At 36.3% G+C, this 19,507-nt stretch overlaps 1 protein-coding gene across 2 annotated transcripts in view; it reads right to left on the reverse strand.

The window, feature by feature from the left end:
- The window catches only part of OSBPL6 (oxysterol binding protein like 6), a 1,023,860-nt gene that overhangs the window by 376,938 nt on the left and 627,415 nt on the right, over positions 1 to 19,507 (reverse strand). For both annotated transcript variants that reach the window (XM_044075314.1, XM_044075313.1), the window contains one exon: positions 17,752 to 17,859. In XM_044075314.1, the coding sequence (XP_043931249.1) occupies positions 17,752 to 17,859 (108 nt within the window). The remainder of the gene's footprint in view (positions 1 to 17,751; positions 17,860 to 19,507) is intronic.

Consider the following 19,507-nt stretch of genomic DNA (forward strand, 5'->3'; position numbering starts at 1 on the left):
GGATGACTTTAATTAGCCAACACATAGATTGGAAAAACTACTCATGCCAGAACACAAATGCCCAGAGATTCCTTGATTTTAACAGTGCAAATGCCTTGGAACAGCTAGTTGATACCCCCACAAGAGGTAATAATATCTTGGATTTGGTATTAACCAACATGAGTAACCACTGCAGCACCCCTACAGTATCATCCTCCCTGGTAAGATCCGACCATAAAGCAGTCACTTTCAAAGTCACCATCTCCTCTGACCCCCCTCTAGCTAGGGTTAAACAAAAAAACTTCTCCAAAGCTGATTACAACCTCCTGAGGGATGGTATAAACAGCTTCACAGTCCCCTCCCCCTCTGTAGAAACTGGCACCAATGTCCAAATCTACACCAAAGTACTATACGAGCATTTATATAGATGCATGGAATCAGGAATACCCGATAGGACAAAATCATCCTCCGCAAGGATTAGTAAACCTGCTGGTGGACATCTGCAATAAATAAACTATATAACAAAAGGAAAAAATTGCTGTCCAGGACCAAGAAGGAGCAGGTGCCCAGTTGGAAGCAATCTTTCTTTAGCCTGAACAAACAAGTAAGAGCACTAGTGAAATCCTCTAAAGCCAACTTTGAGTCCATATTGGCCACAGTTACAAGAGACAATCATAAGGCCTTCTTCACATATGTCCACAGTCTCAAAGGAAGCACCCAGATCTGTTCAGAACTGGTGGTCAAGGACACCACATACATAAATGCTGCAGATATAGCCAATCTACTGGCTGACAGATTCAGTGAAAACTTCACCCCTTTGTCCCCCATCAGTAAATCAGGACATCCCCAGTACCTGCCCCCCCCGTCCCTTATCTCTAGGGAATAGGTCATCACTGCCCTCTCAAAGGCAAAAAATACAGCCTCCATGGGACCCAATAACATCCCAGGCTGCATCCTACATGAACTCAGGAATGAACGTGCAGCACCATTAGGCACCCTATTCAACCATTTCCTGAGCACTGGCTTTGTTCCAGCTGAGTGGAGGATAGCCACTGTCATCTCTTTACACAAAGGTGGAGCATCCACTGATCTGGGAACTAGCCTGATCTGCAAGGCCATGGAACTGATTATCATGGACCTCATTAACATGGACATTGGCAAACTCCAAACACGCAACCCCACACAGTTTGGCTTTGTCAATGGGAGGTCATGTCTGTTAAATCTCGTTGACTTCTTTGAGACAGTCACAAAAGCCATGGATGAGGGGAAGACAGTGCACACTGCCTACCTTGACCTGGCCAAAGCCCTCGACACTGTTCCCCGCTCGGGCATAATAGATAAACTCTCTCAACTAGGCATCAATCCATTTGTTACCAGATGAGTAGCAAACTGGCTCACTGATAGAACCCACCTAATCAAAATAGGAGAAGCCACCTCAAGAAGTAGACCTGTAATGAGCAGTGTACCCCAAGGATCAGTCCTGGGGCCTCTGCTATTCGGGATATACTTCTCTAAGGTGCCAAAACCAGTGGGCTATGGCTGACCAGGTTTGCAGATGACGGCAAGTTGGGCGCGGTCATCAATTCCCCAAGTGATGTGGACGTCCTCCAAAAGGGTGTCACCCAAACAAATGACTGGTGCCAGAAACATGGCCTCAAGCTGAATGCCAAAAAATGTCTCATCATCCCCTTTGGGGGAGAGCAATATCCAAACATATTATCACATTAATACCATCGTCCTACGTACCATCAGTAGTGATGGAGTTGGGCACCCAGGTTGATAGCAACCTGACTTTTGAGCACCGTGTTGCTTCCATTATATGAAAAGCTTTCTACATGGCCCATCTCATAAGTAAAGGTATCTCATCCAGGGACAAAGAGGTCATAACATCCCTGTATTCTTCCTTATAAGGCCAATTATTGAGTACAATGCCCTCTTCGGCATGTACCTTGCAAAGGACATGTAGCAGCTGGAGAGACCATAGAGCTTCCTCACCAGGAGAATCCAGGGCCTCAAACATCTACCCTACATAGATAGGCTAAAAGCCCTGTCTCTCTACTCAGTTTCATACAGACTCCTCAGAGGTGACCTCTGTCTGGCATAAAAAGCAATGTCAGACCCCACATTGATGGGACTGCTGCATATCCGTAAGTCAAGCTCCACTCGAGTAACCCATACACACGACCTCAACCTGTCTATGATATCACTAGAACTTGTTGGTGAGACAGCTTTGTGTCCCAGAGACTCCCCCATCTATGGAATAGCCTCCCTCTCCACATCAACCAGAGTACCTCGTTATCCCTTTTCAAGTGCAATCTGGATAACTGGATGGGAAACAGAAAATACACTCCTGGGATTCCACCTGTGTCCCTGCTGGACAGGAGCTTTGGGTGCTGACTTGTCTAAACATGGGCCAAACTCTTGGCTAGGCTTATAAGCACCTCAGGGCCAATAGCCTAGTAACTTCCTACGATCCTATGAAGATATTCCTACTGTCCCTAAAGATTAACATTCTGCAGAGACAGTCCCAGTTGCTAGACCTAATTCTAAATTCTATGTCACACAATTTGGTCGTATCTCCAGACCTAGTGTGAAATACACAGCAACCTTGATATAATTGTCTATAATATTTTGTTCTGCATAATTGCATGTCACAGAATTATTTTGTATCAAACTGCATGTCAATCAATGTCATCAGTGATGCATGACTTACTTCTCAAAGAAGGAGGATGTAGAATATATATGTGTGTTGTACCTTTAAGAAGTATTTCCAAGGACAGCACGTGCATATAAATAGCAAGCACATGCTAGCTTCAGTGCCATTTTGACAGTGCAGCCAGAGTGTGAGCATGTATGACAGACAAAGTCGGTTTGTTTATAAGTTTATCTAAGTTAAAATTACTAAGCCTCAATCCTGATGTGCTTGTACATAATAAATCTGCTTGAAGAGAACCCATGAATGTTTGTCTGTTTTATCGTGACCAGACGAGCGACACTTGTCATGTGCTTTCTTTAAGTCTAGGAATGCTCTGTTGGATTTGTTTGTCAATCACCCTCTCCAGAACTTTCATGCAGTGGGACAGTAGTTTGCTACCTCTATACTGCCCATAGTTGTGGATGTCACCTTTGTTCTTGTACACTGGCATGAGTATGCTTATTCACCAGTCATCTGGGATATGCCTTTCTCTCCATACTGCTATCAGTACCCTTTGGAGCCATTTCTCCCCTATCTCACTCCACATCTTGGTCATATCTGCTGTGACTTCATTGGAGCCTACTGTTTTCCCTAACTTTGTTTTCCTTAGTGCTGTTCTTATTTCGCCTAGGGTGGCCTCCTCCTCTTCTCTCACTATAGGTTGTGTCTGGGGCAGTACAGCTTATGTGGGGTTTTCTTCATTCAGAAGCTACTGGAAGTTCTCCTGCCATCAGCCTTCGATGTCCTATGAACTGGTGAGCAGGTTGTTGCTGGCATCCCTTATAAAGGGTGCCTGACTATCTTCTTTATTGTTCTGTCTTTGCCTTGCAACCTGATAGAATTTTGTTGTGCCATTTACTGAGTCACTTTCCAGAAGTTGGCAAAGTGCCTCTGATGTCTTGTTCTTTGCTATTGCAATTCTTCTCTTAGCCTCTTTGTTAGCCAACCAGTATTCCTTCCTAGCCTGGTCTGTCTTTTCTATGTTCCACTTTTTCCTGCAGTCCTTCTTTCTTCTCATGACTTCCTGGACTTCTGTATTCCACCACCAGCTTTCCTTATGTACCTTATCTCCATACCTGGCTCTGGCACAAATCTGTTCGGTAGTGCTTACACATGCTATTTTGAGAACTGCCATTGCCATTCTTATTCAACTCCACCTATGTCCTCTTCTTCATCTTCTTCTTTAAGTGTTAGAGCCATAATAATACCTTGAACTGTTGTGCTTTTTCTCTAGTCAACTTCCAGGTCTTCAGTCTGGTCTCTGCTGACTTTAAAGCCTTCTCTGACCACTGCTTGCAGATTACTGTTGCAACCAGCGGTTTATGTTGTGAGCTGATTGTTTCACTGTCACAGATGACTTGGCAACCACTGATTCTACCCCAGTACCCTTTCCTTACTAACAGGACATCTACCTGAGTTGTATGTTGGCCACTTTTGTATGTGATGTTACACGTTGGACACTTTTGTAGGTTGTACAACAAACCAGTTTGAAAATATATCAGATTAATTTAATTTCCATGAAAAATGGATCCTGTAACACAGGTTCCTGGTTTGCATTCCTGACAAAGATCCTAGATTAAGTTTCTAACAAGTCTAATAAAAGCATTTTACAGCATAGGTGCTGTAATCCTGCATATCCAGTTAGAAATGTTTGTCTTTATCTTGTCCCAAAGCACTCTTGCATACCTCTCAACTGTCTAGACTTTTTTGCCTCACATTTTTGGTCTGATCCTCATAAAATTTGTGATTTTCTTGATTTTATGTGGAAAACAGTGAAGACTGAATTCACTAAATAACTACAGGCATTTGAGTTTCAGACTTCACATCCTTCAGAAAATGTATGGTACCACAAGGCCTTTTATTTGTATTTATTTATTGACATTTGGTGACTGGGAAAGTCCGACTGGGTTAGGAACCCATTTTCATTGGAGGCCTGGGGAGAAAAGCTCCACAATTAACAACGTACAGTCATAAAAGTATAAATAATTTTTAAAGAAAGTGATAGGATATTAGAATACTAACACGTATAGTGTAGGCATAGATTAGTAGTACAAACTTACATACAATCAAATTAACATTTACATGGTTTGCATATAAGAGATAATTGACATTCGTGATGATTTGCAGAGATCAAGGTCAAACAAATCGAATAGCTTTAATTACCATGCAGCCAACAGAGCTTTTTAATATGTAAATAATAAGGGTAGATGTTTAGCAAGAGTTTAATGTTAGAGAGAAGTGAATGAATATAGAAGTAGTAGAAAAGGTAGGGGATTAGGTGAAAGAGAGATTAGTGTGATAAGGTTAGATTAAGACGTATTGCAGAAATAATTATGGTGAGAGATATGGCAGGGGTGGATGAAAGAATTTCAGCTATGTATAAGGAGAAATATATGAAGAGGGAAATGTAAGAAGAATGGGGTGTTATGGAGGGTAGGAGGGGAGTTGTGTGTGGTTTAGGGAAGCTTAAAGACTTATAAGTTAGTAAGTAGACTATAGCTTACATGTTTTTTTATAGGATGAAGATAGGTGTAATGAGGTATGAAGGCATACACTTTAAGTTTATAAGAGCAATGTTTAAAATGTGTCCCTATTTTGGGGGCTTTGTCCAGATATTTTTGTACTAAGAGGTTGAGAGTTATACATTCTTCATTTGCACTATGATAACAGAGTCTACAACCTGACTGTAAATTCTGGCAACAAGCACTATGCTAACATGGAAAGTTACTTGCCTACAGTCACACAGCTGTAACTGCTTCCTGGCATACTCTTCAAATATATAAAATAAGAGGCAAAACATAGTGACCCATGTAGCTTTAATAATATATTTACTTACATTCCAGACAAAGCACTATGGGACTTGAAAAACATGTTTCAGTATGCAAAATTAAAGACACATGGACACAGACCTACATTCAGACACACACACACTGTCACTCATACACATGTCCGCACACACACACACACACACACACACACACACACACACACACACACACACACACACACACACACACACACACACACGTTATACATTCCATGTAACTAAGATCAACATTTACAAACATTTGGTATCACTCTTAATAACAACATTAATAAGCATTATTCTCAAGGTATTCCCAAGAGAAATGCCACAGAATACATTTCAGGTGGCACAATAATTTATACAATATCTTGAAATTCCACTACACCAAATAATGAAATCAGTGTTATTTATTTCAAAAACTGTAACTGCTTGACATGAAAAAAATATTTCTAATATGTTCCCTTATAATAGCTTACATTTTCCCATCCCTGTTATTGCATGTCATAAACTTGTATGGTTCCATTGTTTTGATAATGAGTTAGATAAAATGTACCCAAAAGGCTGATGGAATATTTAAACTTTCTCTGTATATACTCAAGACAACCTTTTGATATGACAAAGGGAAGAGTCCTGATCTCTATTCCAGTGATACTCAAAGGCCTGCACTTCCTCAGGAAAAAAATGAACCCCTGCTAATTGTTTCCTGCACTCAACCTGTGGTAATTCACCTTGCCATGCCCTGTTTATTTCTAGTGACACTAGGGGTGTCCAGTCTCCAAATGTCATGTTTTCTCTGAGCTGTGTGGGTCTGTGCCTTATATGCAGTGCTTCTCACCTGAAATAAAGAAAACTATGCTCTCTGATAAATGTCAGGTGCATTTCTACACACACACACACACACACACACACACACACACACACACACACACACACACACACACACACACACACACACACACACTTTTTTTTACAGACAAGCATACTCACGCATGCACACACAAACACACACACACATATATATGGACTAACAATACTAAGTACTTGTACTGATATAGGAACTTTCTTGTACTGTCTTAAGAAAGAATTAAATATTCTGCAGACAGATGTCCCTCTTATATCTCAGATATGCTGAAGTACATTTGGGAGGGAAACAACCAGGCCAGGAAGGGGAGGTATGAAAATATCTAGAAGTCAGGCTGGACTTCAGACCCACCTTGGCTGAAGTCCACAAGTATTATGACTACTGCTGCAGTGAATAATATGATGAATAGCTTATGAAAATGTTCCATTATTATGTCCATTATCAGTCTTCCCAACATAACACCCCCCTCCACCTCCAATAACTCCTACTTGTTGGCACAGGCCTATGCAGTCTGTCAAACACAATTTTTATCTTCATTTCTTGGGAGAAGTATGTGAGTTCATGCAAGTACTTGAAAAAATAATTAAGGAAAGTTTTCTAGAGGAGTATACTTCTATGACATTTTTAACATGCAGACAGAACAAGGCAGTTCTTTAATCTGCTTAGTCCAAATTTTTACAAAGGCTTCTTTGGGGCCTCATGTCTTTGACAGTACAATCTCATTGTGTAGTTCCTCTTCAGAAAATGATTTGTACAAACCACAAGCATTGCACTTTAGGCTTTTGCCATTGACCATGCCATGCTTGTATTTTGTCTGAATTACATAGTCACTGATATCAAATTTTGTGTAGACAAAGTGGGTACCATGCTCCTAAGGCAGCATTAGTCATGAACATAATAAAAGGGTACTGTGCCCAGTGATTTGATAAATGCCATATAATCATTTCACTGGACTGTGGTATAACTATGTTCTCATCTTTTAAGATATACACCAAAATAATTTTTGAGGGCTGAACCAAGATTAAGACTCTATAATCTGGTAGGTTTATACACAGGCCATTGTGTTTGTGTACACCTCTTCTCTTACTTCTGCATGACAATATTAACACATTACTATTGCCACAGTTGCACCACAGTGGGGTAAATGGTAATTTCTATTGCCACGGAACTCAATTTGTAACATAATAAAATACAAACCAGCACAGTTTGTCATCAGCAAGACAAAACAAAGCACTGGACAAGTAATACTTGATCCAAAAACAAACTTATTGTGTATTTTCATCCCAAAAAATACAGGACACTTCATAATGGAATAAGCTGCAACAGCCACCATTTTTAAAAACTAAACTATCATATCAAGTCACCGCTAAATCCACACAGTCAAAGAAGTCATGCTACTCCCTATGCATGATGGACTCTGATGTGAGTCCATTACAGAATTTCTAAAAATGTAAGCCTCTCGGCATTCTCCCCCTAGACATACACTCTTTAAAATAAAGATTAGAGAGTCTCAAAGATTTAATTTTTTAATTTTTTATTTTTTTATTCAAAAGACTAAAAATGAGGGTGAAGACTGGTCAGTTTCATTATCTCTAGACGTAAAACCAAGTTTATGTGACTTCTGCAGCCATGCATCTAAATTCAGATGTTAGAATGTTGTATCCATTTCAATTTCTTCTGAGACTGTCGCTGTTAGTTGTAGTTCTGTGTTTCTCAGCTGTTCTGTCTGAACTGGTAAGAGCCATACAATCCTTTTCACGTATCGGATTACCCAAAAACACCCTTGTCCAGGCCAATTTAATTGCAAAACTAGGGGAGTAGTATACATCACCAGCTACCTGTTTTGTGATGCATTTTATGTTGGTAAGACAGAAAAGTGAACTTAGTAGAAGGATCTATGAACAGCTATATAGTACTTCTAGGGACAATGAAAATAATGCTTTATATAAACATTCTACAATTTATAAAAGTTTTAAGAAGTTTTTGTATTTTTTGCCATGGATGAAGTGTCTGAGCATTTTAGGAATGGTTGTTGGGAGAACAGTCTTGCAAATCATAAGGTTGTTTGGCAGTTTAGGCTGAGTTCAACATGTTTCCCAGGCTTAAATAAATAGTACAGCTTTCGGTTTGGTTTTCAATAAGAGGGCAGCCAAATTATGACAATTATATAGTTCTTCCACATTTACCTTTTTAAACATATGAAATAAAATTGTTTATTTTTATTATTTTTAATACTAGGGAATATTTATAATATGAAATTTTAAATATGTTTGATGTTGAAGCTGGTTTATGTAATTCTTCACCTGTGTCTTTAAGAATTACTATTTTACATCATATGACTTGAATTAAGATCACATGATAACTTAGTATTTAAAAATGGTGGCTGCTAAAACATGTTTCATTCTGAAGTCCTATATTTTTGGACAAAAGCACTCCATAAACATCGTTTTGTTTTGTCTTGCTGAGGACAAACTGTGGTGGCTTGGATTTTATCAGTTGCTGGTTTTACTCTATATTCCCCTGGGATTTGTTGTGTGCCTTTCAGGTATTTAATTTGTAGGCATAGTCATTTGCTGAAAAAGTGGTTGAACAACTGACATATTGTATGCATATGTTTGTAGTGGATTTTCTATTGTTCACTGATCTTTTCTTGAACTTATTTCAACCACTGAAATTTATGTTAACAGTTCTGATGTGATATATCCATTAATTCTATACAGCACATCAATCATCCTTAGTATACCAAAAAGTATGACTCAGGAATCCAACATACAAAGTGTCCACATAGCTTGAACATAATAAATTTGCTTTATGTATATAATTAATAATCTGTTTGCTGTACTTATAAGAAAAGGATACTGAAATAGCAGAGACATTTACAATACAAAAGGCATATTGGTTTTATTAATGTTGTCACACCCTTCACAATGTTTTAGACATCTGCTATTATTCTACCAGGAAGCAGTGCAGCAGTCACTGCACATTTCAGTTTTTATTAGGGTGTTGTTATACCCACAAGTAGTTCACAGGACCTAGCACTATGTATCAAACATTATAAAAGGCAAACACTGCCAAGAAAGGTCTTACTGAAAATGTTCATTATAATGAATTTAATACCAATACTGTATAAAAACAAGGAGCTGTTCATATGCCTTCTTACTCCTGATACTTTTATAGTGTTACTTCAAAACTGCACAGCAAAGGAGAAAATGGAACATGGGGTCTCTCATTAAAATGAAATAGTCCACTTTCCTAGGGATCTGGGTATGCACTTAGACAGTAGCCTTAACTTCAACCACCATGTGGCCACAATGCTATGGAATTCCATTTATGTTGTACATCTTATAACTAAGGGCATTGCATTAGGGCCAAAGAGGTCATTATCCCACTGTACTCCACCCTTATCAGACCAATCATAGAGTACAATGCTCCCTTTGGTATGTATCTGACCAGGCATACACAGCAACTTGAGTGACCTCAGAGGTTCCTTACAAAAAGAATACAAGGCATAACAAACCTGCCTTATGCAAAGCACCTTAAAGACCTTTCCCTCTACTCAATCTCCTATAGATTGCTGAGGGGTGATTAATGCCTGGCTTACAAGGCATCTGCAAAACCCACACTTACAAATCTCCGAATCACGTACATATTTGTAAGTCAAACAGTACCAGAAATACAAGATCCAGGGACCTGAATTTCCTGTGACTTAAAGCATGCTGGAGAGAAAGATATGTGTCCCAAAGTTTGCCCCTCCCATGGAACAGACTTCCCATCCATGTGAAGCTAAGTTGGTCTAGTACTCAGATTAAGCGCAACCTAGACCAGTAGATGGGAATAGGAAATTTACACTGGGCCTGGCACCCATGTCCCTTACAAACAGAGGTAGCCATTTTTGGATATAGGACATCATTATTCTTTGGGAAGAAAACTTGGCTAGGCTTAGAAAGGTCCTCCAAGTCATTTGCTAGTAACACTCTATGAATCTATGAATCTATATATACAGTTTGAAAGTTAAAACATAAAAACATCAAAGCTGTGGAGAAACAATCCCCTTGCCAAAGCATAGTTTCTCTTATTTACTTACTTACTTTCCCTTGGTCACCCAGTTTAGGTGCACTAGGCTAGTGGCCTTTTTTCACAGGAGACCTGGTATTTATAATTACTAGGGGAAATTTGGCCAGGACACTGGGGAAATTCCCCTATTCCTTTCGCATGAGGAATGCTAGGAAGAGATTAGGATAGCAGGTGAGTGAGACAGCAGTGAAGGGTGAGCTGTCATGGTTGATACTATGGATTCAGTGGATTTGTCCCAGCTGCATTTGTTTTAAGAAGGCATTTGTCATGGGGAGGAGGAAGCCTGATCAAGAAGCAAAAGTAATAACTTTCTATTTGGGAGTGTTACTTGACAATGTGTTGCAGGAAATGAACAATTTAGCAGCATCATGGGTAGATATAAAGGAGACACTGGAGTGTGAGAACAAGAAACGAGATGCACTGGATGGAGAAGGAGATATAAATGCAGTTAGTAAGCAGAAGGACAGTAACAGTAGAGGAGATGGACTGGAAGGAGTTTGTGCAGAAATGGCAGTGGAAGTGTCAAATAAGGAGAAATTGTATGTGGCAATGGAACAGAAGCAGGTAAAGAGAAGAGCAGAGGACAGTATTGCAGTAGAGGAAGAAACCACTGATAGGAATAAAATCCAAATTAAATGTTCTGTTGGACAGATATGATATCTGGGACATTACAGTAGTTCTTCTGGAAGTAAAGACTGCTTAGCCAAACAACCATTTCATAATTTAAGTTTTGAAGAAACTGAAAGAATGGAAATGTTTTTGAGGGGATGTGATGATAAAAGGAATTGTTACCCAAAGATTAAATATATTTTATTTGTGTAAAATGCAAATAAAAAAGAAGGTGATAATTCAATTTAGAAGTGCTAATGTATAAAAATATGACTTGGAAAACAATTGAAAAAGAACGTGATACTGTTAATGACATCAATAAAGCAAAGGATGAAAATGATGTATGGACTTGAGGTTGCAAAGCAACGGTGACATTGAAAAAAGGAAAAAATGTGAAGAACAGGGGTATAATTTGGGCAAAGATGGCAAAGGAGGTTATAAATGAAAATAATGATGTTACAGTTGTAAAGGGAAATGTGAGTGTGGACAATGAAAAGGAATGTGTTGAAAATGAGGAAACAAATAATGACCATTGTTGAAAATGATGGCAAATGTTGAAGAAAATGATCTGTTAGATGAAGAGGGATAGAAGATGAGGTAGAGGAAAATGTGGCAAATTCACAAAATATTTTTCTACAGAAATGATTCAGAAGATTACAAAGAGAGGACTGTGGTAGGTAAGATGAGGCTAACTGATAGCAGGAAAATGGAAAATTCTATTCACGAAAGAGTAATGGACAGGAAAAGAAAAGATGACAGCATTTAGGGAAAAGTAAAAAAAGGAAACAGACAATTTAAAACTAGTAGCTGTAATGCTGTAATATAATAATTTTGTTGCAATGGTGTAAGAAAGCGAAGACAGATATATGGTTATTAGATATAAGATTGTTAGATGGTATCAAAAGGAAGCAGTTGGAATTATTATGGGATAGAAAATAACGTGGAATGTGGGAGTAGAGTAATGTGTGTTTAGGGTTAGAAGTTATGTTTAACCTAAATGGAATTGAAAAACAAATATATCATATTGCAGTAAAAGGAAGTAGGTTATCTTTCTTAGATGTAAAAAAAGTTTTGTTTTCAGATTCATAATGATATGTGTATGTAGAGATGGTAGAAAAAGGGAAGACTTCTTTAAACTAATGAAACTGTATATGAATGCTAAAATGAATGTAGTAGTAAGAGGTGACAGTACTTGTAACATGAGAAAAAAGGTAAAATTTCAAAAGATGTGCTTAAAATTTAGGAGGTAATTATGTTAGGATAGTTGGAAGTTAGAGAAAGAAAATAACTCACATACAATAAGCAAATATTAAGACTGAGATAGATTATATATTTTTTTCAAAAACATTGTTAGAAGTGCAAGGTGGAACATTAAAAGTAGAATCTTCTGATCATTGTGTAATATGGGTAAATGTAGGTCAGAATAAAGAAATAAAGCAAAGTAAGGCTGTTAAAAAGTTAAACGGAGAGAATTGTGATAGAGGGATATTATGTAATAAGACTAAAGGGTTATACAAAAATCATAAGACAATGATTTTCTTTTACAGAACAGGGACAGAATGGTAATTAAAATAGAAAAGAAATTTTAAGAACATATATAAAAACTGAAAAGAAAAGCCTAAAGAAAAAAATGCAGTGTGATGGACTAATTGAATGGATGAGTAGTTTGTTAGAAAAAATGAAAAGTAAAAGGATAGAGAGAGATAAAGAAAGGAATATTTACGAATTAAAAAGAAAATAATAGAAACGTTATTAAAGATATATCAATACTTGGTATAAGGTAAGAAAGAAGAGCTACCAGTATTTTGGAAAAAAAAATACCAAGAAAAATGATTATAGATAAAGTTTCAGTTCAGGAAGGGTACAATAAAATATAATGAAAGATGATGTATGTTACATAAAAAGAGTTAATACTTAAAGAAAACTTAGAAATGAAAATGAATGATGATGCAGAAAATCAAAGATTGTTGAAATAAATGGAACTGGTTCTAGGAAAGGTGAATGATATTTCTGCAATAGGAACACATGGTTTAGATTATTAATTCTGTAAAAGAGGGGAAAGAGAGCAGAAGGAAATATGTGTAAAAAATGTTTAATGAATGGAAGAATAAAGGTTTTCAAATTGAGGAGATGTGAAGGAATATTAAAACTGATCTGAACAAAGGCTAAGGCAGATTTAAGAAATGAAGCATGGAGACCAATCACATTAAGAAACAATTATATGATCTGAAGAGGCCTTGAGAGGTATAGGGGTGGAAGGGATATATGGTATAAAAGTAAAAAAAAAAATAAAGGAAATGCTGTTCATAGTGAAAGAAGTGGTAAATGCTATAATTAAGAAAGAAGAAAAAGTGAGAACAATAGGTTGTGATCTTAATAAAGCATTTAATGATGTGTCATATGAAAATATATGGAATATTTTAGACAAGTATGCCATTAGAACAAAAAAGAATTGATTTTGTGAAGACAGCATGTGATAAAAGTATAGCAAAGTTGATAGTTGGGAGAGTGTGAAAATACAGATTGAAAAAGGGGTAAGACAAGGATGTCCCTTAAGTAATGTATTGTTTTACCTTGACAATGAATGCAGTAATAAGTAATACCACTGAGGCTGGAATATATGTATACAGCGAAAAAGTTGAAGTATCAATGACAATGTCATATGCAGACAATGGAGTAATTGAAACTAAAATCATTACTAAAGATATTAGGTGGTTGGTGCATGTGATTGAAGAAGTAGAAGATAGTTGAGTTATGCAGGATTAAAAGTAAGAAGAGCGAAAAAAGCAAAGGATTAAAAAATACAAAGAATGGATGTGTGCATTTATGGTTTTGTGTGTTAATTTGGTTCTCACAATGTTATGATGAGACTTTGACTTTTTCTTTAGGGACATAATGGATAAATATTTTGTGAAATCTTCCTACTTAAAATAATGTATTTCTGAATATATAGTTCTCCAATTAATTCATCAACACTGAATTTAAGTATAGACCTTAATATTTTTATTGGTCATGAAGCTGAGGCCTCATTTTGATTTCATATAACATATCTGATGTCTGCAAATCCACCTGCAATTTGGGACTTTGTGTTCAGATATGTTTATAGGTTCATAGAAAGTTACTAGGCTAATGGCCCTAGGACCCTCACAAACCTAACCATGTTTATCCTGAGTTGCCCCAATTGTCAATAGTTAGGTAAGTGAAGATGACAGAGGTAAGAGTCTGTGGCAATTAATATCAACTGCCTCTGTCTATGAGGGACATTTGTGCCACCCCAGGAATGAATTGCTGTCACCCATCCATTGATCTAGGTTGCGTTTGAAGAGGGTTAGGGAGAGGTTCTGTTTCACGTAAACTGGAAGCTTGTTCCAGAGAAGTAGCAGTCTCTGGGAGATACATCTGTCCTGCCAGTATGATTTGTTCAAGTCAGAAGCTAGGTTAAGATCCCTGGAGCACAGATATTAGTAGTGATCCACATATATATGCTGTAAGCAGTAGTTCCTTGGAGTCTTGGAATGTCTATACTCTCAGTTCTGTCATCAGTCCCATAAATGTAGTGTGCAGCATCCATTGTGGATGAAAGGGGCCTAGTAACTTTTTAAAATTAAGAATTCCTCTGCCATTTGGCTTCCAATTCATGTAATTCATGCTGCATATGAAGAGCATGAAACTTAAATACATAACATTTACCTTATGAATTAATATGCTCGGCCAAACCATTATAACATTTACCTTATGAATTAATATGCCCAGCCAAACCATTATTAATTCTTTTATTTGAAGTTCCCCTTATATGTTCTGCTATTCCATTTTTACAACTAAGTGGAATTTTTCCTACAAAAAAGAATTTGATATTCATATAAATCATGGTTTTGCCAGTAGCTCAGCAGGTAGGTTGCCCACTTGCCTTTGCTGCTGTAAGTTCAGAAAGCTATGAGTTTTATTCCTGCATGACGTGCTTGACTTTGTTCTTCTAAAACTACCACTACAGTACAGCATGGGGGATGCAGTACTCCTACGTGTGCCACCCTTTGGATCAGAGATTAGACTGAGAGCCCATCTGACTGACTTGGTGGTAGCTCAGGTAGATGCAAAAGATCCTACAGCACAAACTGAAAAGAGTAGGAGAGTTTTACATATAATATCTAACTCTCATATTTATATACTTAATTATATATACAATAAATGATACAATGTTTAGTACACCCCAAGAACATCACATCGCTTAACATTACCCTCATGCTTTATATTATTATGTTACCATTTTCATTCAGTGCATCAGTAGCTCAGTTTCTTAAATAACCCTTTAAATGTTCTATTCTGCTGCTAAGCATTTTATCTCAAACATCATATCTGTTTTTACCACATTTTGAAACATTCTTTATGTAATTGTGTCTAAATTCATCATTTGAAAATAGTCATAAAGATATTTAACTTTAAACTTTTTTCCATACCAAACTGACTATATGACATTCCAGTAATGCATGAGACAATGTTTGTTCTACCTCCACAAATGTTACACAGTCTAACTTTGTTGCTTATGTTTAATTTCTCCCTTATTCAGTATTTTTTTTTCAACATCAGTTTTTCACAAAACAAAATCTGCCACCTCACATACTCCCTCATATATTTTTGCCTATCCCTTGCCACATCATATCTTCCAGTGCCACCCTTTTTCATATCACATATCATACCAAATCCCCCCTTGCAATTTGCATAATTTAATGTAACATATTCATTTGTTTCACTATTTTTAATAACCTTTATGTTTTTCCTCTCTGTCATGTATTCCATGTATCTTCAAAAATTTCCACAATTCTTAATTCACATAGTCCTCATTTTTCTTACCCAAGAACAAGTTTAGCAATGCCAAATAAATTATTGGATTCAATTATCCCAACCCTCTAAATTCTTTCTTAGAATATAACACTCCTCCTTTATTAGGACTCAACCTACATCCCCATATAAACACTTAACATATATTATAATACCTCTTTTTTATAACTTTCTGACAACATATGTTATGATGCCAAAATATCTTTGTTTGCTCAAAATATTTTCTAAAGGAAACTTGAAAAGTTTTTCCACATACATATTAATCTTCCCACCTCATTTAAATATTTCTACAGTTATTTTATAAGTCACAACGTCTTACTGTGAGGCGACAATGCTACCGCAGCACCACCACCGCATGTGCTGATGAAGTTACATTGTTAACGAAAAACGCGGAGAAGTAGTTCAGCATTTTCGGTGGATTATTGTGCTTTTGGATTGAATAAAGTCTGTTCCTGTGGCTCGTGGCTCCTGGTGCTTCTGTTTTCTATTGTAGTCAAGTTTTTTTCTCATGGCACTCATTCTTCCAGTGGTTTATTTTATAACTTACTTACCTCTGAATGAAATACCCAATGTACTTTTGTAAAAAAAACACCCCATTAATTTTACTATGGCCCCAAAACACTTTTTTTGTTCTTATTTAACATTAATTCTACATTCTTTAACTCATGATCCATGCTAAATAAAATCTCTTTTGTCCATACCTTATTTTTAGCTATTATCACCAAATCATCTGCATAAACTTGACAAACCAGAACATCCATGACTGTTCTCATTTAACCTCCTTATCCTATGATCCACATATTGTCAATTTCCAATAAATGCATTCATAACAGATGTAAACACTCACTCATTTGGCAGTCTTTTTAATCAGATTTTCACAAGCTACATAACACTTAAAGTAGATTACAACTGTTGTACTTAATCAGTGTATTCAATATTCTTAACAACATGATTATACAGTTCCCAGTTTAAATTTGTGGAGACTTTAACAACATTGATTATCATACATTAATCAATTCAAACATATTTAAGTGTTGGAAAATTGCTCAATATTATCACAGAGAGGGTGCGGGGAAATAGAGCTTGAGACACAGTGGGTGAAGGGAACTGATCTTGTGATACAAGGTCTTTACAATTATACGTTTGCTTATCTAGGTCTTACGTAATCCCTTGTAAACTATGGCATTATGAGAAAATTAAGGATGAAAAGGAAGACAGTAAATCTAACAAAATGATTAAACAGTTCATCATCCGCTATTATGGAATGGAGTGGATACGTAGTAGTTTATCAAAAGGTACTTCACAGAGTTTCAAAAAAAGGAAATGAATGCTGTGACCCAAATTATTGACTTTTACAAAAATAGGAACATCAAATGTTTCTGAATAGATGCAAGCCCTCCTTGCTCTCCCATATAGAGGTACTGTATTACTTACACCCCCATATTGATTAATTCCAAGACAGTTCAACTTCAGGGATAACAGGAAAAATTTCTTATCCCCAAAATTCAGCACTACTGAAGTTACTGTTTCCATTATAAGTAAACCGTTGAAACTGAATGCTTTGTGCTGAAAAATAAGAGACTTGAGGAAAGTTTCATTGACAAAAGGAATGGTTCCTTCTAGAATGTGTTACCTGATTATAAGAAATCCTTATCAAGAATAGCTACTGTTAATTATAATTTGAATAAGTAAGTTTAGGAAAGCCTGATGTGCAGTGAATTTAAGCACAACATAATGTTTGCTAAAATATCTATGCTTTTGCTTAATACAATATAAACTTTTCAACAGGCACAGCCTGAAGGATTTAAAAAAATAATTAGAACCATTTTTACATGGAAATAATAGAAACAAAAACATATTTAAAATTTTATTTATAAGTGACAAACTTACTTCATCCGGACTAGGGATTATATTCACACTAACAACCTGTTCCGAAATGACAGACTCAGAATGTATTCGATTTAGGCGACTCTTCAGTTCAGTGTTCTGGTTCAAGACCTACAGGAATGATACGTGGTTAATTAAGGAAATATGCGTCAGGCTTATTTAATATTATATAGCCAGAGCAAATGCACAAAACACCACTATAGCTGATTAAGTCAGAAAATGAAGCACTGTACGTTTCACCACATAACCAGTACAAACTAGAAGAAATGTGGCATAGCATTTTGATTTCTAATGGAGCGATGCATTTAAGAAATTAAAACTACAACAAACACCAAAGATTAAAACATTAAATATTTATGTTGTACAGGACCATTTGATAGCCCCTAATGGCTTGATTATACTGAATAACAGGTACAAAATATCAGATGATATGTCTTCCTCACATACCCCCCTCAAAAAAAAACAAGCTATGCCATCCACTGTTTATTTAATAAAGTTTTAATTTACTTGCTTGCAATTGCTACCCATATATTCCAGATATACCAGATGTGGATCTAGGACACTATAACAACAACACTTCAGTTATGTATAATATTCTTAGAATATTCTGAAAACTTATAATACAACATAAAACTTCAGTTATGCTCAATATAATCATAATCTAAAATAAAATATAAGATAACATAAAAGATAATAGATGAGTGTGTGGATATAATCATATGGTTATGGGTTGGAGTGGTTACTAGGCAATTTTAATTACCTTAAAACAATGAGAATTGGTATCTAGGGTCAAATCCAGCAGTTCACCAATTGTACTTTACAGTGCATGGACTATCTTAAGACAGCAGGACAGTAAAAACAAAAAGGTCAGAGTAAAAACTATTTTTGAGAGATCTATCCAGTCATACATCCACATTAAACTCCAGTTTGTAGGAGATGGTGGCTATATAGCCTGTCAAACACACATATCTACATAAAAATTTAAGTCAGTGTTTATTAAATCAATTTTATTTGTTTTAAAGAGATTATCATTTTTATCTTTTTTTTCTTGTATAATAAATGTAGTCTGGCAATTGTTTTGTTTTCTGATTTTCGATTGGTTCTCAATGACCTTTTGGTGGAGGTTTTACATTTGACAGCAGTTTGCTATGAAAGTTATGTGGTAGTTCCAATGTTATTTCTATACGGTGAGGTATGATCATCCACTCAGAAGAAAAGGCACAGATAGTATTGGATAACCACACAGTTATATTTAACAATTTTCATCTGTAAAATGCCTATCAATGTAAAACAACATAACTAAGCAAAAATGAAAGTAATAATGAACAGAAAGATACTGAAAAACATAACTGGCTGATGGAGATATTACTTTGTCTCTGATATTCTACACTGGAAGGATTTCTATCACAAAACACCATACTCAAAATAAACTAGCCAGATGGCTGTACTTGACTGACTTAAGCAATGAAAACCTGTAAATAAGTCAACATCCTAGAGAACAGAAATTCCATAAAATAATGACCTCCAATGAAGAAAGCATCACACAAATCACAAATATAACTACTCAAGATTTATTTATTTACTATTTTTACTTGTCTTAACTAGTTTAGTAGGTTAATCCCTAATGGATCATGAGACATAACTAAGGCCAAAAAAAAAAAAAAACACTACACTAAAGCAAGTACTGTAAAGAGACTAAGCAGAAATTTCATAATCACTAGAGAAATTACTGGAAATGATGCAAAACACTACAGTATAT

Source organism: Protopterus annectens, chromosome 6.part0 (genome assembly GCF_019279795.1).
Source record: "Protopterus annectens isolate FY-2018-M chromosome 6.part0, PAN1.0, whole genome shotgun sequence".
Classification (NCBI taxonomy): Eukaryota; Metazoa; Chordata; order Ceratodontiformes; family Protopteridae; genus Protopterus; species Protopterus annectens.